At 39.6% G+C, this 19,212-nt stretch overlaps 1 protein-coding gene across 9 annotated transcripts in view; it reads left to right on the top strand.

The window, feature by feature from the left end:
• The window catches only part of LOC131692952 (zinc finger protein 665), a 71,278-nt gene that overhangs the window by 33,045 nt on the left and 19,021 nt on the right, over positions 1-19,212 (top strand). For 7 of the 9 annotated variants that reach the window (XM_058980378.1, XM_058980386.1, XM_058980383.1 and 4 more), the window contains exons 3-9: positions 5,752-5,897; positions 6,107-6,177; positions 15,555-15,779; positions 15,845-15,984; positions 16,048-16,183; positions 16,264-16,753; positions 16,835-17,409. In XM_058980378.1, coding sequence (XP_058836361.1) covers positions 5,752-5,897; positions 6,107-6,177; positions 15,555-15,779; positions 15,845-15,984; positions 16,048-16,183; positions 16,264-16,753; positions 16,835-17,409 — 1,783 coding nt within the window. The remainder of the gene's footprint in view (positions 1-5,751; positions 5,898-6,106; positions 6,178-15,554; positions 15,780-15,844; positions 15,985-16,047; positions 16,184-16,263; positions 16,754-16,834; positions 17,410-19,212) is intronic. The other 2 variants (XM_058980384.1, XM_058980385.1) reach the window with 2 other exon arrangements.

Here is a 19,212-nt window from a genome sequence, read left to right as displayed (position 1 = left end):
GATGTATGCGCTATACGAACTCGGTTATAGTATAAACTTTATTGAAACAACCAGCATAAACAAGCGAAGAAAATTGTCGCTTCTGATTTTACACATAGACCAACTGGCACCGCACCGTTTTGGAAATAGATCCATGTCCACCGGGCCCGTCTCACCACTAACCAAAATACGCGAAACTTCCGGATAGATAACGAACATTCGTGGGTGGCGTAGAATACATATTGCATTCTTGATAACGGTATGCTTCGGCCAAGTGGCGCGCTAGTTCATTGTTAGAGAATTACTGTTTGGGTGGATTTTCTTTATGATTGGTGGTAATGGTGGTGGTGGTGATGAACCATCACCAGTAGAACTCCAGGACGATAATATCCTGTGCTATATTTCATGTGTTGGTAGGGGTTTCATATTTTCAACCTTACCACCCCCACTAATAACACCGGTAATGGAATTTTCATTCAAGCCCGAGTAGCTGTTGCTGTTGGTTGCTACATAAACAGAAGCGTATGTTCCTCCACATACAGCCTATGGCTTATTAGAACGAGAGAGTGGAGGTTGCGTTTTACGAGTGATATCTACAAACTTCTTTTTTTCGAACGAATGGTGGCTGTGCGAGTGTGATATTGTCGTCCATACATTCATGACTTGCGATATGCGATGGGTGGTGTTGTGCTTCCCAAAGTCGTGTAACGTGCGTAAGAGGGCATAAAACAATATGTTTTGAATAACAAACAAATTGGAAAATGATTCATATGTGAAACAACAAAAGCGAAAGTTGGTTTGACGAAGTATTGAAATATATCTTAATGTGGTAGGGTGTTTGGATTAACTTTAAACGAGTTTGAGTTAGCTTTACACGTTACTCTGGATTTGTGTTCGCGTATTATTGTACGATATATTACAGATTTTGCACGATGTAGTACAATTTGTAGTTTTATTTTTCTTTTGATTACTTCACTTGATTATATTAACTCCCTAATATATCCCTATTTTCAAAATCGTGACGTTGTCATGTTAAATAGACTGAATATCCTCTATTTTTTCTCTTCGAAACCTGATAAAACAGTTAAGCTGTTTCAGACGAGGCAACAGGACACAAGCCACAAAAAACTATTCACCGGATTTTGTTCTAGTTATTCTAACGCAGGAATACGAATAGCGTGTGTGAGTGGCCAAAAAATACATAGTGATTTTTTTGACGTGTGTTCTGTTGCCTCGTCTGTAGACTCGGTACGGTTAGGTAGATAGTTTGCTTCTTCTGGACGACACACAATGCAAATGTACCGTTACATATATGGCCTGCGTTAAGCCAGACCGAGCTGAGCGCCATAATTTTTTTCTGGTATTTTTCATGTTAAAATGCATTTTTAGGCAACTTATCATTAGCGTGGCAAATTAAAGACCACTTATTTGCTTTCGTTTAATATTTGTGTTCCCAAAAATAATTAAATGTGGCTGTTGCTGGTGCTATGTTGGATGCGATAGCGATTTTAGAGTATGTATCTCTAAATGGCGCTTGGTCCTCTTTGGCTTAACACAGGCCATATACAAACTATTATTCAATAATTATTAGGACATTGCAACTGAATTTCACATTATTGGAACAATTTTTGATCCCCATCCACCTCGCTCCCCTAGGTTGATGGGTTTGACGGTATTGCAAACATCATCAAGTATATTGCGTGCATCAGAGAACCTTTGACAGACAGTTGTTTTAAGATGGTTATTGCACTCGCCCCTCGATAGTGGTGAATGACACACGCGATCGAACATATTAACATACAAACGCTCGAGCCCCTCGCGATGACACGCAACGGCGAATTCCCTACGCCTGCACATATCTGAGCCATATAATGAATATCACATTAAGAATCACGGCCCACTGTAATTGGCCTTAACCAATGTTTTAGTGGGTGACATTTCCACAATCTCTTCTGTAATTGTATTGTGTGGTTCCGACGAGAAGCCCTTCCGAGAACCTAGTTCTACATCTCCAGTATGGCACCTCTCGAAAAAAATAATTTGACCCCCATCCACTTCGATTGAAGTTTTTACCATTGTTACTATGGGAAAATATGAGGGAAACATACATTAAATGCAATAATTTTTGAAGTTGTGCTGCTAAATTCAGTTTTATATTTGTTTTTAAAGGAAACAATCTTAATATTTGAAAAGGAATATGCTCGTTCCTTAAAAATGCGAGTAGTTGGGGTTTTGGGATATTTTGTCATCAAAATCCCCTATATTTAATAACATTTCTGCCCTACGCTGCAAATCATACATTTTTGCCGTTCTTGTAATGTAGTTTGGGTTCTAGGGTCTTTTGTCACTCATATCAAATTTTATCATTTTCTCATGTGTATTTTTCAATCAATTTGTATAAAATCTACCTTGCTGAACGTGAAAAATCTTCAGGAACAAAATGGAGCCAGATTTGTTATTGGCAAAGTTCAGAAACATTAGACTTCTTGCCATTTAGTCTCGGTACCACATTTTTTTGTCAAATTTCACATATCAACTCCTTTTTAAACTACTTCCATTTTGTGCTTGAGGATTTTCCTCGTTAAACCAAGTATATTTGATAAAAATTGACTGAAGAATAATTGAGAATAATTGTTCGATTACTGAATTTTATACAGCAAAACTCTCTGAGAACGAAAAAAAATCACACTGAAGAAAATGTCGTTTTTCACAAAAAAAAAAAATTTCTGTTAAAAATTTAAATTGCAAAAAAACCTTTTTCTACTTTTCTATGATATTTTTTTATATCCTTAATATGTACTTCTTACCCCCAGTTCCCCTAATGAAAATAATCGATTTCATGAGTTTTTTCATTAACTGTGCCCTGATTGGTGGATAACGTTCGATCGACGAGGAACAATTTTTCACGTTGTTAGTCCCTCCTATTTGATAGCGAAGGATGCTCGTCACACGTATAAGCAATTGTCTATTTGAATTTCTGGTCATTCGTTCACGTTCTTAGCATAAGTAGCAGTAAGTAGGAGCGTCTCGTATATGACTCGTAGTAAACCGCTCGTTGGTACACCGGAGGGAAGCTTGCGCATAGGCAGTGGCATTTCATTCCAGTTTTATGTCTAATTGCCTACAAAGAGGATAGGTAGGGTAACAGTTTCATAGTTAGTCACTCTATTCATCCCACCCATTTGGACACATTAGTTAGAGCAGGGTCTACTATCTTTGTTCAACGCATAAGCTTGAATGGTAGGATGAATAAAGCTACGCTGTACACGACTTTTCACTTCGCTCAAAAGCGATTATTTTACATTTTCCTGGCCATTTTTCATCTTATTACTTCTTAAGAGCGAAGTAAACACGTTGAAGCCTATTTAAGCGCAATCCAGTGAGAGTTGTTCAAGTTATCAACGAAATAGTGTGGCATCCTGACATGGATTGAATAAGGGCTCATCTACTCTATGCAGTATTGGACAAAACATGTACAACAAATATTTTAGTAAAAAGCGTCAGTAAACTCAATCGTTCTTAAATCGAAATAAAGTTCAACAATCGATGGTTTTGGAGTGTAATTTCATTCTATTTCGTTATATGGGCCATAATTTTTTTAACGACGGTGCACTAAATTTTTTTTTGTGAAAAGTGTACTTTTTCGTTGGACAAAACAAGTGCAACTTTTTAGTTTATCTTGATTTTTTGTTGTCAAACTGTGTCGGTTTTCTGCTGAGGTTCGGTTTCCGCAAAGTAAACGGATTTTGAAAAATATTTCAATTTGTTCTTTGGGATTAGGATTACTAATAATGGTTATGGTGCTATCAAAAGCTGCAATTTCTGTTCTTAGTTCTCAATCACGTTGGAAATATGAGTACACGCTATTGAGAGTATGTGCTTCAAATATATGCAATATATTTTGTGATTTATTGTTGGTCCTGCACATATATAGCCTCTTTGGGAAAATTCAGTTTTTCTCTACATAATGCATTGATTGAAGAGATATTTTATTAACAAAGCATTAGAAATAATGCATTTGTGCGTTTATTTTACAGGCTGCTTTTTGGTTTAGCCTTTGATATTTTTCGCATGCTGATTTGACTATGAGCACTACTATCCCATGTAGTAGCGTCATCAAAAACATTGCGAAACGTCATTCTTAACTTTCTCAATCGATAGAATATCCGAAGAGAATGCTAAGAGTTATAAGAAATGTCTCACCACACTGTTAGGTAGATTAAAAGCGTTTTTTCTTTTCAATTGACAAATGTTTGTAAACAACGTCTTTTTCTAGGTGTCAGTAGGTATAGGCCATCAAATTCATTTATACATTGCAGCACTCGGTAGACGCACGTGCTTTTCACGCGATTATATGTGTTAAGTATAGTACATATCATGAAGTTCGTGGTCTGTGGGAAAACATGACCCATTCGACTTTGTGTGGATATGCTGGCAGGAAATGTGTGTTCGTAGCACCCGCGCCGAAAAATGATAACAAATGGTGCCTTCTCTGCTGGCTCTGATGCTTGATGTTGTATCTGTGATTGCATTAATTATAATAACTATTTATATTATTTCGGTGTGTTTTAGGGCTTTTTTCGCTCTCAATACCTTTCGGTTCTCCTATGACTGACTGACCCTACGTTAGTTGACTGTGTGCGAAATCGTGGTTGTACCACATCACTACTGTTGCCTTTACCTCGTTTGTTGTGCACGTGATTATGGATGGTTCCATTTGCGTGTCTCTACAGTCAGTCGGAGTGATTGTGTACGCACATACACACAAGTGAGACATACAGCTAGTATTACCATTACGGGTACCGTAGAAGAACATTGCATTGGGCGAGAAAAATATCCTACACTGCACACATGGCTGAAATCCGATGACCAAGATCTGCTCTCTATTACTGTAGTATAGTATGCTACATAGGTACGAGGAAGACACACAGATAGAGAAGGATATTTGTCGAAAACAAACGATGCGATAATGGTGTAAATAAAGCACAGCTGATTTTGACAGGTTGCTTTACTCATTTTCGTGTGTGTGTGTCATACTCCATAGCGGACGTTACGAAAGCAATACTCAGTTCTGGAGCGGTTCTACTATTTTCCTGTCTGTATGTTTTAAAAAAAATCAATACAAATTTCAATAGAGAGAGAATCATTTTACGGAATGGGCGTTATATTTTGGTCGTGCTCAATGTTTGTATGTTTGAATACGTTTGAGAACTGTTGCTTATGTCTGCTACCCTTTCATTCATGCTGAACGAATAATTTCACCACCCTCTATAGAGTGGTTAAGGCAGATAGTAAATTTGTATTCCTATTGAAAAACACCAAAAAACAATATTTATGTATGTTGAAAAATTTATAATACTGGTTTAATTATTTCTGCTGAATTTACATATTCAGGTGTTTTCATGATCGTTCATCAAAAAACCTAAACTGAATTCGTATTGGCTTTATAAAAATTGGCAAATGTATGATTGGCAATGAAATTTTTAGTTGAGTTCGTATGCATTTAACTATTGACACCAATTAATTCCTGTTTTATCTCTCATATAGCCCACTCATTTCGCTCAACCTGTTTTACCACATGTTTGTTTTTTTCTCTTTTTCTTTTTCATATCGTGTTCTGTTGTCGCGTTGCGTGATGCCTGTTTTACAAAAAAAAAACAAAATTAAAATCACCAAATTAATCATCGCCGCTCTTCTATACTCTACACACAAATGAAATCACAAACCAACCCACTCTCCCATGCGTTTTGCGGTCCGTTTGACCTGATACAGATGCCATACTTGCAGCTACCGGACGGTGCTAGCATTATAGTACAGAAGGATGGCAAGGGTACGATCACGCACGCCACCAACAAGGGCGCGGTCCGACGGATGCTCGTGGTCAATGATCCGTCCGCGCTACAGCAGGGCACGCAGCGGTAAGTAATGACCATTTCACTCTTTTTATTTTCGCGAATTACAATCTGAGTACGGTAGCAGAGCGCATTCGTTCACCTTCTTTGGCCATCATCGGTGCAGGGAATAAGGAATGTGATTCAGTTTCGTAGATTGCTTCAACCGCAGCTCGTATTTGATGATTGCATTTTTCGTCGCAGTGGCTCTCATATTTTGCTTCTTTATTTTACAGTATTATTACGTGTGGTTCCACGGCTACCGTTACCACCGGTCCTCCGGCAGTTAAGAAACATGAGGTTATAAGTAAGTACTGATAGTACTGCAGGCGAGAGGTTTAAGGACGATTCAGACGATACATCAGCTTCCGTCAACGTCAACGGAACGTCACCGTTCCGTCAGGATAAGTTACACGCAGTTAAATGGAGGCATTCACACACAACATCATCGGCACGGAACGTTTTGACGTACGGCATGTGTGAACGGACGCAAGAGAAAAGTATTTAACTTATCCTGACGGAACGGTGACGTTCCGTTGACGTTGACGGAAGCTGATGTATCGTCTGAATCACGCTTTAATGGGTCTCTTTGGTGCGAAATGCCCATCTTTTTATTTCGTAGTAGCTAGAGCACACTTAGTTTTTGTATTGCACAATCTAGGTAATATATTTACATACTCATAAGGAAACATATCGAGTGTTGACTTTATTTTAGTTGCCGTGTACGCGCTAGATGATGTCACTAGTGTCACTGATGATACTTTTGATCCGGAAAACATTCGACTAACGGATGGCTGCTAACTTGAACATAAAATGTGTAGGCATCGGATGACAATAAGTAGTTCCAGGGTTTTCTTCACTTTCAGCTTTAAGAAAACAGGGTTCATTGGAGACTGTAAAAAGATTTCATGATTTTTTTAAATGAAAGAAAACTTTATTTGCACAAATTCCTCCGAGGGAGCGAAAAAGATGTTTTCAATTACAGTAGGATTCCGTTTCGGCAACAATATTTTTTCAATTGCCAGTGCCATGCCAAAATGGAGCCTAAAAGCTTTTATTTTAAGTTTGTGACATCACAAATGTTACAAGAACATTAATTATATAAGAATTTGTGAAATGGAATGAAATGATGGAAAAAAATCAGAAAATTTAATTTTATTCGCCATGCCCGCCCCCATAAAATATAGTAAATATGACTCCTATGTTTGAAAATAAAGTCAAAAGTGATATCCATTATTATAACAAAATGTGAATTGAGCATTTTTCAGAAGATTTACTATGAACAAAAACAATGTTGCCAAAATGGAGCATGCCAAAAACAGAACGTGCCAAAAACGAAATCTTACTGTATATGTACCCAATCAGAAAGATAAAAAGACCAGCAGCATTTTCTATAATACGACGGTTGGATGCCTCAAGCGAATATAGTATGTTTGTTCGAATTTTGGTTGACGACTGCAATCATTATTGAGAATGCAAATCACATTCAATAAACAAAAAACAGCCAACGTAATCCAGAAGAAGGCTGTGTAAAGGCTTTATTTTTCTATTAAATAATTGGAAAATCATTACTTTAATGTTTATTAATGGGTTTAATTAATAGATTTTACTTTCGTTGTAGGCTTACCCATAAAAATATCAATGGAGGCCTCTGTTTTTCGATTCAAAATGTAGCCGTCTAACTACGCAAATTGTGCTCTTCGAGACATTACATGTAGTATCAGAACTGTCCGACGTATAGTGACGGCATCTTACAAGCTTTTGCCAGATGTATGCCATAAATTTACATGTGGTCAAGGCATCTGTCTGTCAGGGGTACAAATTTACGCATATTCCATAAGATAATTCTGCATAAATGATAAAATCAGATTCGTGATAGATTGCACATTTTTAAGATCCCTAAATCCTACATTTTTTCTGCAGAGAGTTTTTTGTTCTATCATAAAATGTTTTCGCTTTATTGACATTTTAATACGTCTGTCACAGTGACTTTTGAGGTTGCTCTACGAAATTGAAAAAATCTGTTCCGTTGACCCCCAATTGCACATGAACAAAGCGGAAGCTTGGAAAACTAGGAAGAGGATCGTTTTTTGTTGTTGCGATTTTATGGTGTATTCTCAATAATTTTTCACGTTACAACCAAGACCTGTCGTGTCATAGTGGATTATTTTTAATGAAGGAAGGGAGGAACAGTCGTACACAAAACATCCTTGATCTGGGAACTGAGTATTTATAGGAAAATTTATCTTGAAAAAAACGTATTAGACCATTAGAAATCTTTTTTTTTTTAAACTATGTCCAAGCACAATTTTTTTTTCTAACAAAATATAAATATTTATTTTTATTAAAACAAAAAAAATATTTATTTCATTTTACATTTTACTTCCGCAGGGTGATTTCGGATAGCGGGGTTGAGCTGTTTGTTTTACTTAAGCAACTCAAGCAAACATTATTGAATCAATCGAAAGTTCATAAAAGAAAGAGATGCTTAAGCTTTATATAAGGAAGGCTGCAATCACTCTGAAACTCGACTTTTCAAGCTATACCCGGAGTGTCGAGCGTCATAGACTACTAGATTCAGTTCGTTGAAATGTGAAAATGTCTAAGTGTGTTTATTTTAGTAAGGTTATGAAGTTTCAAAAGTGCATTGGCAATTGGTGGTACTCACTTTCGTGTCTAACCACTAAACACAGTCGTTACTTTGTTACCGTTGACACAGGAACAATGATTCAGAGCCACATTTATTACACACATTTTTCCATTGATTTAGAGTAGGTTACGTTAATAATTCCTAGTTTGCTTTAGTTAATTTTTTTCATGTAATTTTCCAAAGGCTCATCATTTTTGTATTTAGTTTTAGGCAATTTTGTAAAATTATACTAACACAATAATATATTATAAATTATAGAATTTAAGAACGTTTTCTAAAATCGTCCACCCCTGATAACAAACAAATCTACTAACATCCCACCGACGAAGATTGTGTAAACCTAGACGAACGGGCGAAATTATTCGCACCGCAGAACAACTGTTTCCGAATTCGGCGAAGGAAGAAAAGAGAGAGAGAGAAGAAAGGAGAGGTGAGAAGGAGAAGTGATTGAAACTGGGAGTCGTTGGAAGCCTGCGTTAAGAGACGGACGTAGACAGTCGGTACCGCGAGTTAAAGAAATTAACCCCGAAAATCGTGAGATACCGGTGGAAAATTTCGACAAGAGGACGATAAGGACTGTGGTGAAAATTTGTTCGAAATCAGAGCCAGCTTTGCAGACAGCGCGGTTCGAAGGAGGTTATCAGGACTGTCCTGCACCACCACGTGTGTTACGTCACATCTGCACGTCCGATCGCTGATAAGGGTCCAACGATTGATACTTCTGCTGACAACCGAAGTTTATCTGGCCGGTCCGTGTCAGCAACGAGGAGAACACCTAGTCGTCAAAGGCGGTGGTGGTGACTGGTGAGACATACGATATCGCCGTGCTACACGCTTTCGCTGAGTGCAGGAACGGACGTTTTTGAGGTTCGGGTCTGGCACCTATACCGATGAGTTCCCCCGGCGTCTGCGAGCACCGTGGATAGAGCAACCGTTAATCACTTCCAGCGGACCTCGTCATTCCGCGCTCTATCTACATCAAGTAGCAACAGAATGTTCCAGTACTCTCTCCAGCCTCTCTTCCTCAGCACCACGAAGCAACAAGGGCCCCAACAGTTTCTGATGGCAGCACCGGTGTTCGTCATGTAAGACTATTAAATATATAAGTTAAAATGTATTTCTCTTGTTTTGTATAACTTTTTCACTGAGCCTTATGTCTGTCTTAAATATCGATCTGTTTCTTTCGTCAGAAGTGCTATCAGGTAAGTCAAGTTTGTGAGTCCTCCCTTGAGCAGTGTGAAAGCCGACCCTGGGTGAAATAAAACCCGATTGAGCTAGTCGTTTGTTACAACTTTACTTCCTTCCTTTTGCCCCACGAGACTGCATCAAAGCGTTATATCGTGGGGAGGCCGATTCGGTCTTAAGATACAGTGAACTGAAAAAATAGTATGATCACTGGCGCTACCTAGTGCCAGAATTGAAAACTATTTGGTTTTCCACAGGCTAGCTCTTTATGTTCTGAATAGGATTTCCGAAGATAGTTACTCTGTACATGATCGAAATCACGAGATATTTCGAATAGAATGTTCTTTTGTTGACATTTCCATTCCGCTTGTTCCATTTACATGATTTTAATAATCTATTTCAGATTCAATGGTGGAACTTGGGGTGTGTATAAAATGATTATACTTCCGTGAGCCATTTGGCTTCTGTTTGCGTGAGCCATTTAGTTCCTGTTTACGCGAGCCATCTCAATGAGTCATTTATTTCTCGGCGGCAGAATTTCTACCACAACCGAGGCCCGTTGCGTGAGTCATTTAGCTCCCAGTTCTGTCGCAATCTACTCGGATAGTCCATAAATCCTTCTCAAAGGACCAACCAGTACTTGGCGAGGTCGGTTAGGCGATACCGGGTGAAGCGTAGCTTCTGGTTTGCTGCTTCCGGTTCGCTGAAAACTCGACTACTCCACCGCTGGCGCTTCACTTGACCGATTCGATCTAGGCCCTGACGGTGGAACTGGTCTGGTCATGGAACTGGTCTGGTCCGGCAATTCCAGATGGTTCGTGGTGCCCGGTACACTGGCGCCTCAACCAAAGCTGTTGTTGTTCTCATAGTCTTCCCCTTAGCATAATCGCCGTGACTTTCGAGTCGATGACATATTCTTCTAGTGATTATCCGATTACTTGGAACACCACATCATCCGCGAAACCGAAAATCATTACATCTCTGGGAAGATTCAGATTTAATACTCCATCGTACACTGCGTTGTACAGCGCCGGGTCGCGGAGCGTCAGTCGTAGATGTCATGTCATTCTCCCTTGTCTGGCTCGTAGATCAGTGTTCGGTACTGAAAGTAGCTCTGTAATATTCTGTAGAGTTACTCATGCTGTATAGCGAATGGGCCATTGCTTCCCAGTTAGTACTATTGAAGCATTCTTCACGTCTAAGGTAACCACCACGCAATTGCGATGTCCTTTTCTCTGTTGTGTCCACAGTTCCCACAACCGTTCGGATGGACTTCACTGTAGACCTGCCTATAAGGAAGCATGACATGCTGTTCTCACGGTCCGTGTACTTGGTTAGCTTGTTCAGGACTACTCTCTCTAACAGTACCAAGAGACATATTGACCTATACGCTGGAAGTTCTCCATGTTTTCCCGGCATCAAAAGCACCACCAGCTTCTGTCGCTTCCAGTTATTGGATAATCCTGAACATGTCCGGGTTCTCATGTATAGCTGTTTCCAGAATCAGGTTTGGGGCTTGTTCTGGGTTCTTCTTCACTTTCATGGCTTTCGCCATCTCGATCAGATGTTTGTCAGTAATTCGAGCTTCTTCTTCGTGATCGTCCTCCTCACTGTACGGCGATGATTGGTTCATGTTGCGCGGAAAACCTTTCGATGGTGACCTCCATCTTCTCCGGACACCTTTCAGGTGGTGCAGCTGGGCCTTTTATCTTTCCCATGCCAACTGTTTAGCGAATTCTCAAGGAGGCGCTCCTCGAGAATTCGCGTTGGCTGTGTGGCAAAGCTCATCAATGCAGGCTTTCTTGTTCGAGTTGACTGCGTTGTTGAGAGCGGTTTTTGCAGCTAGTTTCCCTCTATCGATGTCATTACGAGCCCTCTAAATTCTTCTCCAAGCTCGGAGGCAACTTATACGGAAATCGGTCATCGTCATATTGCACCCAGCGATTTTTTTTCTCGGTTTCCCATTCCTCGATATGGTAGCATTACACGCCCTCGTTAGTACTGCCGTTAACTCGTTCGCATTTAGGTTGCAGAGGATGCCCTCAAATTTGAATTCTTCGACGGGCACGTGCTTGTGAATGATTGCTGTTTTACACCTTCACTCGTTTATATATCTCCCACGTTATTCAAACCGTGTCCTGTTCTACACGCGAACGGAGATCTTAGCGGAATGAACCTACTTCATATATGTTTTTCTACCATTTAATGTGTAGGCTGTGGTCGGTAAGTATCTATGTGCGTGAAGCTGACAGTTTTTTGTCACGTAATTTGGAAGAGCCATGAATAATCAATACTTTGCTCTCGATTTAGTAAGAAAGGCGAGGAATATTTGAAAATTTCTAGGCTTTCAGCTACATCTAATTTCCAAGGATTGGAGACTTGACGTTGAATTTTAATATCTTCTATAGTTAGATTTAAAGTGAAATGGTAAATCTATCAGATTCCCTAGAAGCTTTTGCTTATTAGCTTAATTAATTAGCTTTTTGTCATTAGGGTTAGCATACTGCCTGTTGACAATGAAAAGATGAGAAGGTTTTATGCATACTGGAGAAGAGGCGAAAATGAGCTTCACTCCAGCGGGCTTTTCCCTGCTCCACAAATAAACAAACTTGATTACGCTGCTAATTATGCAATATGCTCCTTAAGTCGAATCTCTAATGTTCTTTTGGTTTGGCCAATATAAACTTTATCGCAATGTGAATATGATATTTTGTATACCCCCGATTTGCTCAATGTTTCTATCGGATCCTTTGTGGAGCCTAGTATTGATTTTAGTTGGTAGTTTCGACTACTGAAAACTAGGTCTATACCAAACTTTTTTGATTTTGTTCTAAGTGAATAAGACATATTTTTGTTGAAATCTATCGCTATCCTTTTTAAATTTTCAGTTGGAGTTAAAGTTGTAAGATTTTGCTTATTAAGCATTCTAGATCTTTTTTATTAATTATTGATTGGATGGTTTGCTCTGGATACCTGTTCTTCCTCTAATGGTAAAGTAAGCATTCTATGAGCTATGTGATGAAAAGCGGCCATTTTATGCTGATAAGAATGGTTTGAAGTATTAGGTATAATTCTTTCGGTATTTGTAGGGTTCCTATATATTTCAAAAGTCAAACCTAGAAAAATGTTTGAAGCAGAAAGGCGAGTTACCAAAACGCTAGTGGCGATACGTTGATGATATTATCTGTATTATCAAACGTAAAGATTTATCCCGGATGTTGAAAACCATTATCAACATCCATAAAAACATTTTAAAGACATTTGACATCAAAAATACAATTTCGATTTATGAAATTTCATGTGAAAATAAATTTTTGCTCACGCTTATGGTACCGGACGATTAAGTCTGTATTATTGAAACCACATAACCGATTCGTACAAAATTTTAGATGCATTCTATGGGGATAATATCCCTTTCATTTGAGATTAATTTTGTTTCATTTGTGTGTTAATTTTGAAAGATAACCATTTTTCTTGGGACTGACGAAAACTTTTATGGTGGTCAATGTTTTTTTTGTTGGAAACGAACCACTGCGACCCGTATTTAGATCTATTGTGGTATGTGGTCTATGTAACAAACGAGACTCCAATTTCAATAAAACAATAAATTTGTCAATAAACTAGAAAACTCTCGACCAGCTCCATTGCCATGTGATGATATGCTTAGCATTTTTTACTTTCTACAAGTTTTCTATGCATAAAAGTCCCACTGAACATTCTTCATAAAAAGTGGCGCAAATATATTTAATTTTTTTAATGGAAAGCGACCAACTTTTTTAAAAATTTTATTTTACAAAAGAAAGTTTTCCGTTATAGCTAAGGGATCATCCATAAATGACGTAGCCTTATATGGGGGAGGGGGGAGTTTGGCATTTTGTGATGATGTGTGACGACAGGGGGGGGGGGGGGTAGGGGGTCATGTCAGGCTACGTAGCTTTTTTAAACGGGAATAACTAACATCGTTTTTCATTTAAAAAAAAAAAAATGCGGGGACAGGGGGGCGGGGGAGAGTTACTGTCAAGCTGCGTAATAACCCGGGGGGGGGGGGGGGGTATTTAGTAGTTTGTGACGAAATGCTACGATGGGGGGGGTGTTAAAAATTACACAAAAACTGCTACGTCATTTATGGATGGTCCCTAATATAGTTTTAAACTTCGATCCCTTTTTCAGTTGTCAATTTTGTAAAATAGGACAAAAAATGTGTTTTATAAAGCGGTAGATAATCAGGAGGTCTACTCAAATCTTTACATTTTGCAAGGTCCATGTCGCTTTTTTCACTACGCATATTGCATTCCTTTCTCTACATTTAGAAAAAAGATATTCGAATAAAAATTTTCTTTTCTGAAGCACCCTTTCATACATATTCATGCAACAATCATTTCTCATTCTAATGATTTCAATATTTCACACTATGGTGTCGAAAAAGTCATAGCGGAAAATCAGCCACTTTGGATTTTCTAGCGCGCTTTCCCACCCCACATGGGCATTCTGTTGGCGGGTGACTAGTTGCATGGGTGCAAACGAAGCATGGCCGATTAATCAATTTCTTATCGCCCATTCATTTGTTCAATTGCGTAGTGCGCCTGGGACCAAAAAAACGTGCTTGTGCTGAAGTATGAATTATCGGAATAGTACAAAATGAAGATAGTAGTAAAATGTACGCGATCTGCTCTGTCTTTTATCGTTCTGTGGAGCGCTCACTAGAATTGTTATTGATTTTTATCGGCAAAAAATGAGAATAAAAGAATAGTGGCTGTAGGTAGTTTGTACAGTCTCAAAAGCTCTCTCGGGGAGAGAGAAGAGTTATACGAGTTAGTTTATAGGGGAACCCGGGGCTATTAAGAACGTGGGGGTAATTCAGAACCCCTCGAATTCTCAGAAAATCGTAGGACTTTTTGACTGTCGTACATATTTGTGGAAGCGCCATTCTGAAACATTTATTTTGACAGATTAATATCATGTTGCAGATTTTGTAGTAAGGAAATAGAACGTATTCATTTTTTTGCCATCCTCAGAACAAAAAAACATTGGTAAAATCGTGTTGAAAGTAACAAATAAAAGTGAAAAAGTAACATAAGTATTTCGGAAATATTGAGGTTCCTATTTCTGTAATTGATTTAAATTTGGATGAAATCACAAATATTTTCAAGACGCTCACCACCTTTGTGCGAAATGAGCGTACGGAATTTTTTGGACCGTCAATTCGATGAACCACCGTTCATAGGCTTGCGTCGGCGCACATGGTTTCCTCGCCACTGCAAAGAAAATACGTGATACGCCAATCGTCAGCTGTGACAATCTAGATAACATTTTTTATGCTTCTTAAGGTTGAAGAAACGACGATTTCATAGGTAAACAAAATTCCATTGTCGAAAAAATTTAAAAAAAGATGACGGTCTGAATTGCCCTATAGGAAGGTCCGAATCACCCCTCCATTGTAAAAGGATGGAAAAGCGTTGAGTTTTGCAAATCGTTGTCTAGCGCTGTCATGGCGTGGCGCAAATGAATTTTTTGTTGGCCCCAAAATATAGCTGAGGTTCAACCGATAAATTTGTTCCCATCTATCCACCTGAAAGTGCGATTTGCTAAGGTAGGTCCGAAAAGCCCCGGGTTCCCCTACATATTTAGAACTAAGATTACTAAGATAACTCATTTCTGTTTCCTTATGGGTTTTGTGCTTGTAGTATTATTAGATAAAGAAAACTGCTTATGTCTTTTGGTTCTAATTCGATGGATATTTTTATTTTTCTTTTCTCTAACCCTAATGCTTCAATCTAACTGTACACATGGAACAAAAAAAAACTGTACATTCAATCTTATCAACATGCACCTAAACCATACATCATCAGATCAATCTAATTCTGCCCTAGCCAACGGAATCATCGATTCAAAGACAAAAATTAGCCTGACCGCAAGCGCATCACCTGGTGCCACGGCATTCATGTCCCCAATAGGTCCGATTCAGCTCACCGCGGAAGAATGCAACGACATTTTGATGAAGCGAGCAGCAGCTGCTGTGGCTGCTAACAATCATCAACACTCCATTACGACCAACACAGACGGCCATCATGCTGGTGAGTTATAGCGTCTTGTTTTACTAATTCCTTTCTTATAATACATTGTACAATTGCATACTCAGCAATCGCAGTTCAAGTGCAAAAGGTGATCGCAGGGCTCGAAGACAATGATGATTCACAAGCCGCAACTTCGACACATCAACTGAAAATCGAGCCAACAATGAGTATTTCGCCCAAGTTGGAAGCAGTTGAAATTGATTACGTGAGCACTATCAAGAATTGTCCATCTTGGTCGGCATATTAATAATGGCTTGTAATTTTCTAGAGTGAATACGTTCAACAAGAATCAGACACCCCCACGCCAAACGTGGTTCCCAAGGAACGACCTTATTCCTGTGACCAATGCGGAAAATCTTTCCTTCTGAAGCATCATCTCACAACCCATGCTCGAGTTCACACCGGTCAGTTATCAATGATGAATGAATCGAGTCGTCTTCTGTTGCGCTGCTCGTTGCATAATTAATATCTCTGCTCTTTCTAGGCGAACGACCTCACGTATGCGTTCACTGTGGCAAGGATTTCGCCCACAAACATTGTTTGAATACCCATCTGTTGCTGCACTCGACGGATCGTCCCTACCAGTGCCAGGAGTGCAAGAAGAGCTTCACGTTGAAACATCACTTGCTGACTCACTCACGCGTACACAGTCGCGAGCGGCCTTTTATTTGTCAAGAATGTGGTCGATCTTTTCCCCTGAAACGTCATCTAGTGACGCATAGCAAGTTCCACGCCGGTGAACGACCCTACGTCTGTGAGGACTGTGGGGAAAGCTTTGCCCAGAAAGAACATCTGGTTATGCATTCGCGTTTCCACGGCTCGGTAAATCCGTTCGTGTGTCCCGACTGCGGCGCCACTTTCCCTCGCAAGTTCCAGCTAGTGAATCATGGAAAACTGCACGGGCGTATACCGCACTCGTGCACACTGTGCGGAAAGGAATTCCTACAGAAGCGGACGCTTGCTGCCCACATGAGGTAGGAATCATACCAGCAAACAATATATTTCAAAATAGTCAAATCTTATCCAATGACACATTATTCTTGTTTTTGTTACAGGATTCACACAGGCGATCAGCCATTTCCGTGCATCGCCTGTGGTGAAGGATTCCGCACTAAATCTGAGCTGAATGCCCATAACCGTTTAACCCACGGTGGTGTAAACCCAAACTCATCAAACACCACAATTATAACCACAAACACGGTCGTCACAAGTAACGCTCAACAGCAAGCCCAGGCACAAGCACAGGCTCAGGCTCAAGCCCAGGCACAGGCTCAAGCTCAAGCTCAGGCACAACAACAGGCCCAACAACAGGCGGCAGCTCAGGCACAGGCTCAGCAACAGCAACAACAACAGCAGCACATTGAAGTGCAACAGATTCAACACCACCAAGGACAGCAGACCGTGCAAGACGTCAACACAGGTAACATCATAACCACCATTGCCACCGGTCAGAGCTCACCGGAAACTTCTCCACGACCACAATATGCTTGTCGTGAGTGTGGAAGTGCCTTCAACAGCCGCGAAGCACTTGCTCTTCATTTACGTCTGCATACCGGAGACAAGAGCTTGATGACGGATCTCTGCGCCCTGACTGCTGCTATTCCCGGCCACCTGTTTCCAGTCAATCAAGGTATTGGAATGTTTTTAAAGTGTATTATGTTAGTTTGTAAATAGATGGTTATTTTCTAACGAGATTGATCTTTACTTAACGACAGTCATAATTACAAAAAATTGGCGTGAAAATATGTGTAATACCGTATACGTAAAAAGATTGCTACATTGTTCTTTTTGACATTTTACTGTACCGGTGTACTGCTCATAATCGGAACCATATTCTATGGGATGCCCTATCTACATGGGACTGACTTGCGATTATAGACTGTGTAGTAAAGGGTGTAAGGAATCAAATCGCATCACTTTCAAATTTCTATAATTTTTTTCCACTGGGTTTTTCCTCCATTTTGGGAGTAACTAGTTTAATGTGTATGGTTCACATTGTGTAAGTTTCATTAACCATTGTGCAACCGATGTCAAAATTAAGTCAGAAGAACATCCTAGAAACACGGATCTCTCTCTCTCTTTCTCTTTCCCTCTCCAAGCCATTAGCAAGAAGCTTGGAATGTTCTAATATACGGTAAGTCGCGTTTTCAAATGGCACGACGGATGTTGGCCGACGATTGGAAATAATAGATGTCCGTATAGTGTGAAGCGAGTAGTTGAAACTTCCAAGAGGAAACTCAATACTTCGTGGTAAAAAAAACTACGTTTAAGCAAATTTTGTTGCGCAATATGCAAAAAAACATGAGAGACTACAAACGTACAAAGTCCAAAAGGCACCAAATCTCGATTAACGGAAGTATATAGTGGAGAAATCACGTGCGCGTAAGCTCTACACACAGCTATTGACGCAACCCAACTATCTCCTCATAGATAGCAAGGTTTATGTGAAAGCACACTTACGGCACCTTCCTGGGCTTTTTTTCTTTACTGCTCTTCAGAGGTTCGGCGTCCCCGAGGAAGTTAGAAAGCAGAAAGTGTCTAAGCTTGTCAGAAAATATTTGATTTGGTAGGCAATTTGCTCATGTGAACAGCTCAGAAACGCTTTCGTGACAACCGGAATAGGTGTACTAAAAATTCGTAAAAAGCGTCTAATTCTACTTCTGATGTCTCACGAAGGCCCTAAGCTTGAAGAAATGGGCCCCCTATTCCCATAGTCACGTCACCTAGTGACTAGAAGCAAAATTCCTTCTAGTCACTAGGCGACGTGACTGAGAATAGGGCCCATGGTGTAAAACACGAAGTGCAAAGCATGGGAGCCGTACTGTTGTTGAATTGTTTTGAAGTGATTGATTCCAGAAGCGCCCTAGACATCATAATCAAAAAAGGTGTCGCTTTACAATAAATTCGCTAAAATCAAAATATTGAATGCTCAATTTCACTAATTTTAATTTTACTTCGATTCCTTGAAAAAAAATTCTAGTCAGGTATTACGTACTGTACAGACTCTCGCTAGAAAAGGGTCGGCAGTATGAACCCTAACTGTAACCTGTGGCTTCCTTAGTTACCTTTCGTGGGGTACCCACTTTTTTATTTAAATTTCAGAGGTTTTAACCGTAGGGTCGCCATTTTTTCGGTTAGAAAAATCGCGGGGAATTCAGGTGAGCTGCGTACAAGGTAATCGATTAACCAACTACGCTATATCACCTGTTGTAGCCACTTCTCTATGAACTTTCATGTAAAATAATGCAAGCTCTAGTTTTCAGAAGCCTAAAATGTGTAGTTTTCTAAAATTTCCTCTGATGGATGATAGAGCAACACTGAACGAGCTGGCCATCCTCCTTTCGCACTCACACAGTGCTAAGCATATCAATCGGTTTCATTGTGAACTAAATTAATAATCATTAGTGTCACTTTTTAATTCGATTGATTTAGA

Source organism: Topomyia yanbarensis, chromosome 3 (assembly GCF_030247195.1).
Source record: "Topomyia yanbarensis strain Yona2022 chromosome 3, ASM3024719v1, whole genome shotgun sequence".
In the NCBI taxonomy this organism is placed as follows: Eukaryota; Metazoa; Arthropoda; class Insecta; order Diptera; family Culicidae; genus Topomyia; species Topomyia yanbarensis.
Note: the sequence above shows the minus strand (reverse complement) of the source record. Positions and strands in the feature narration are given on the sequence as shown.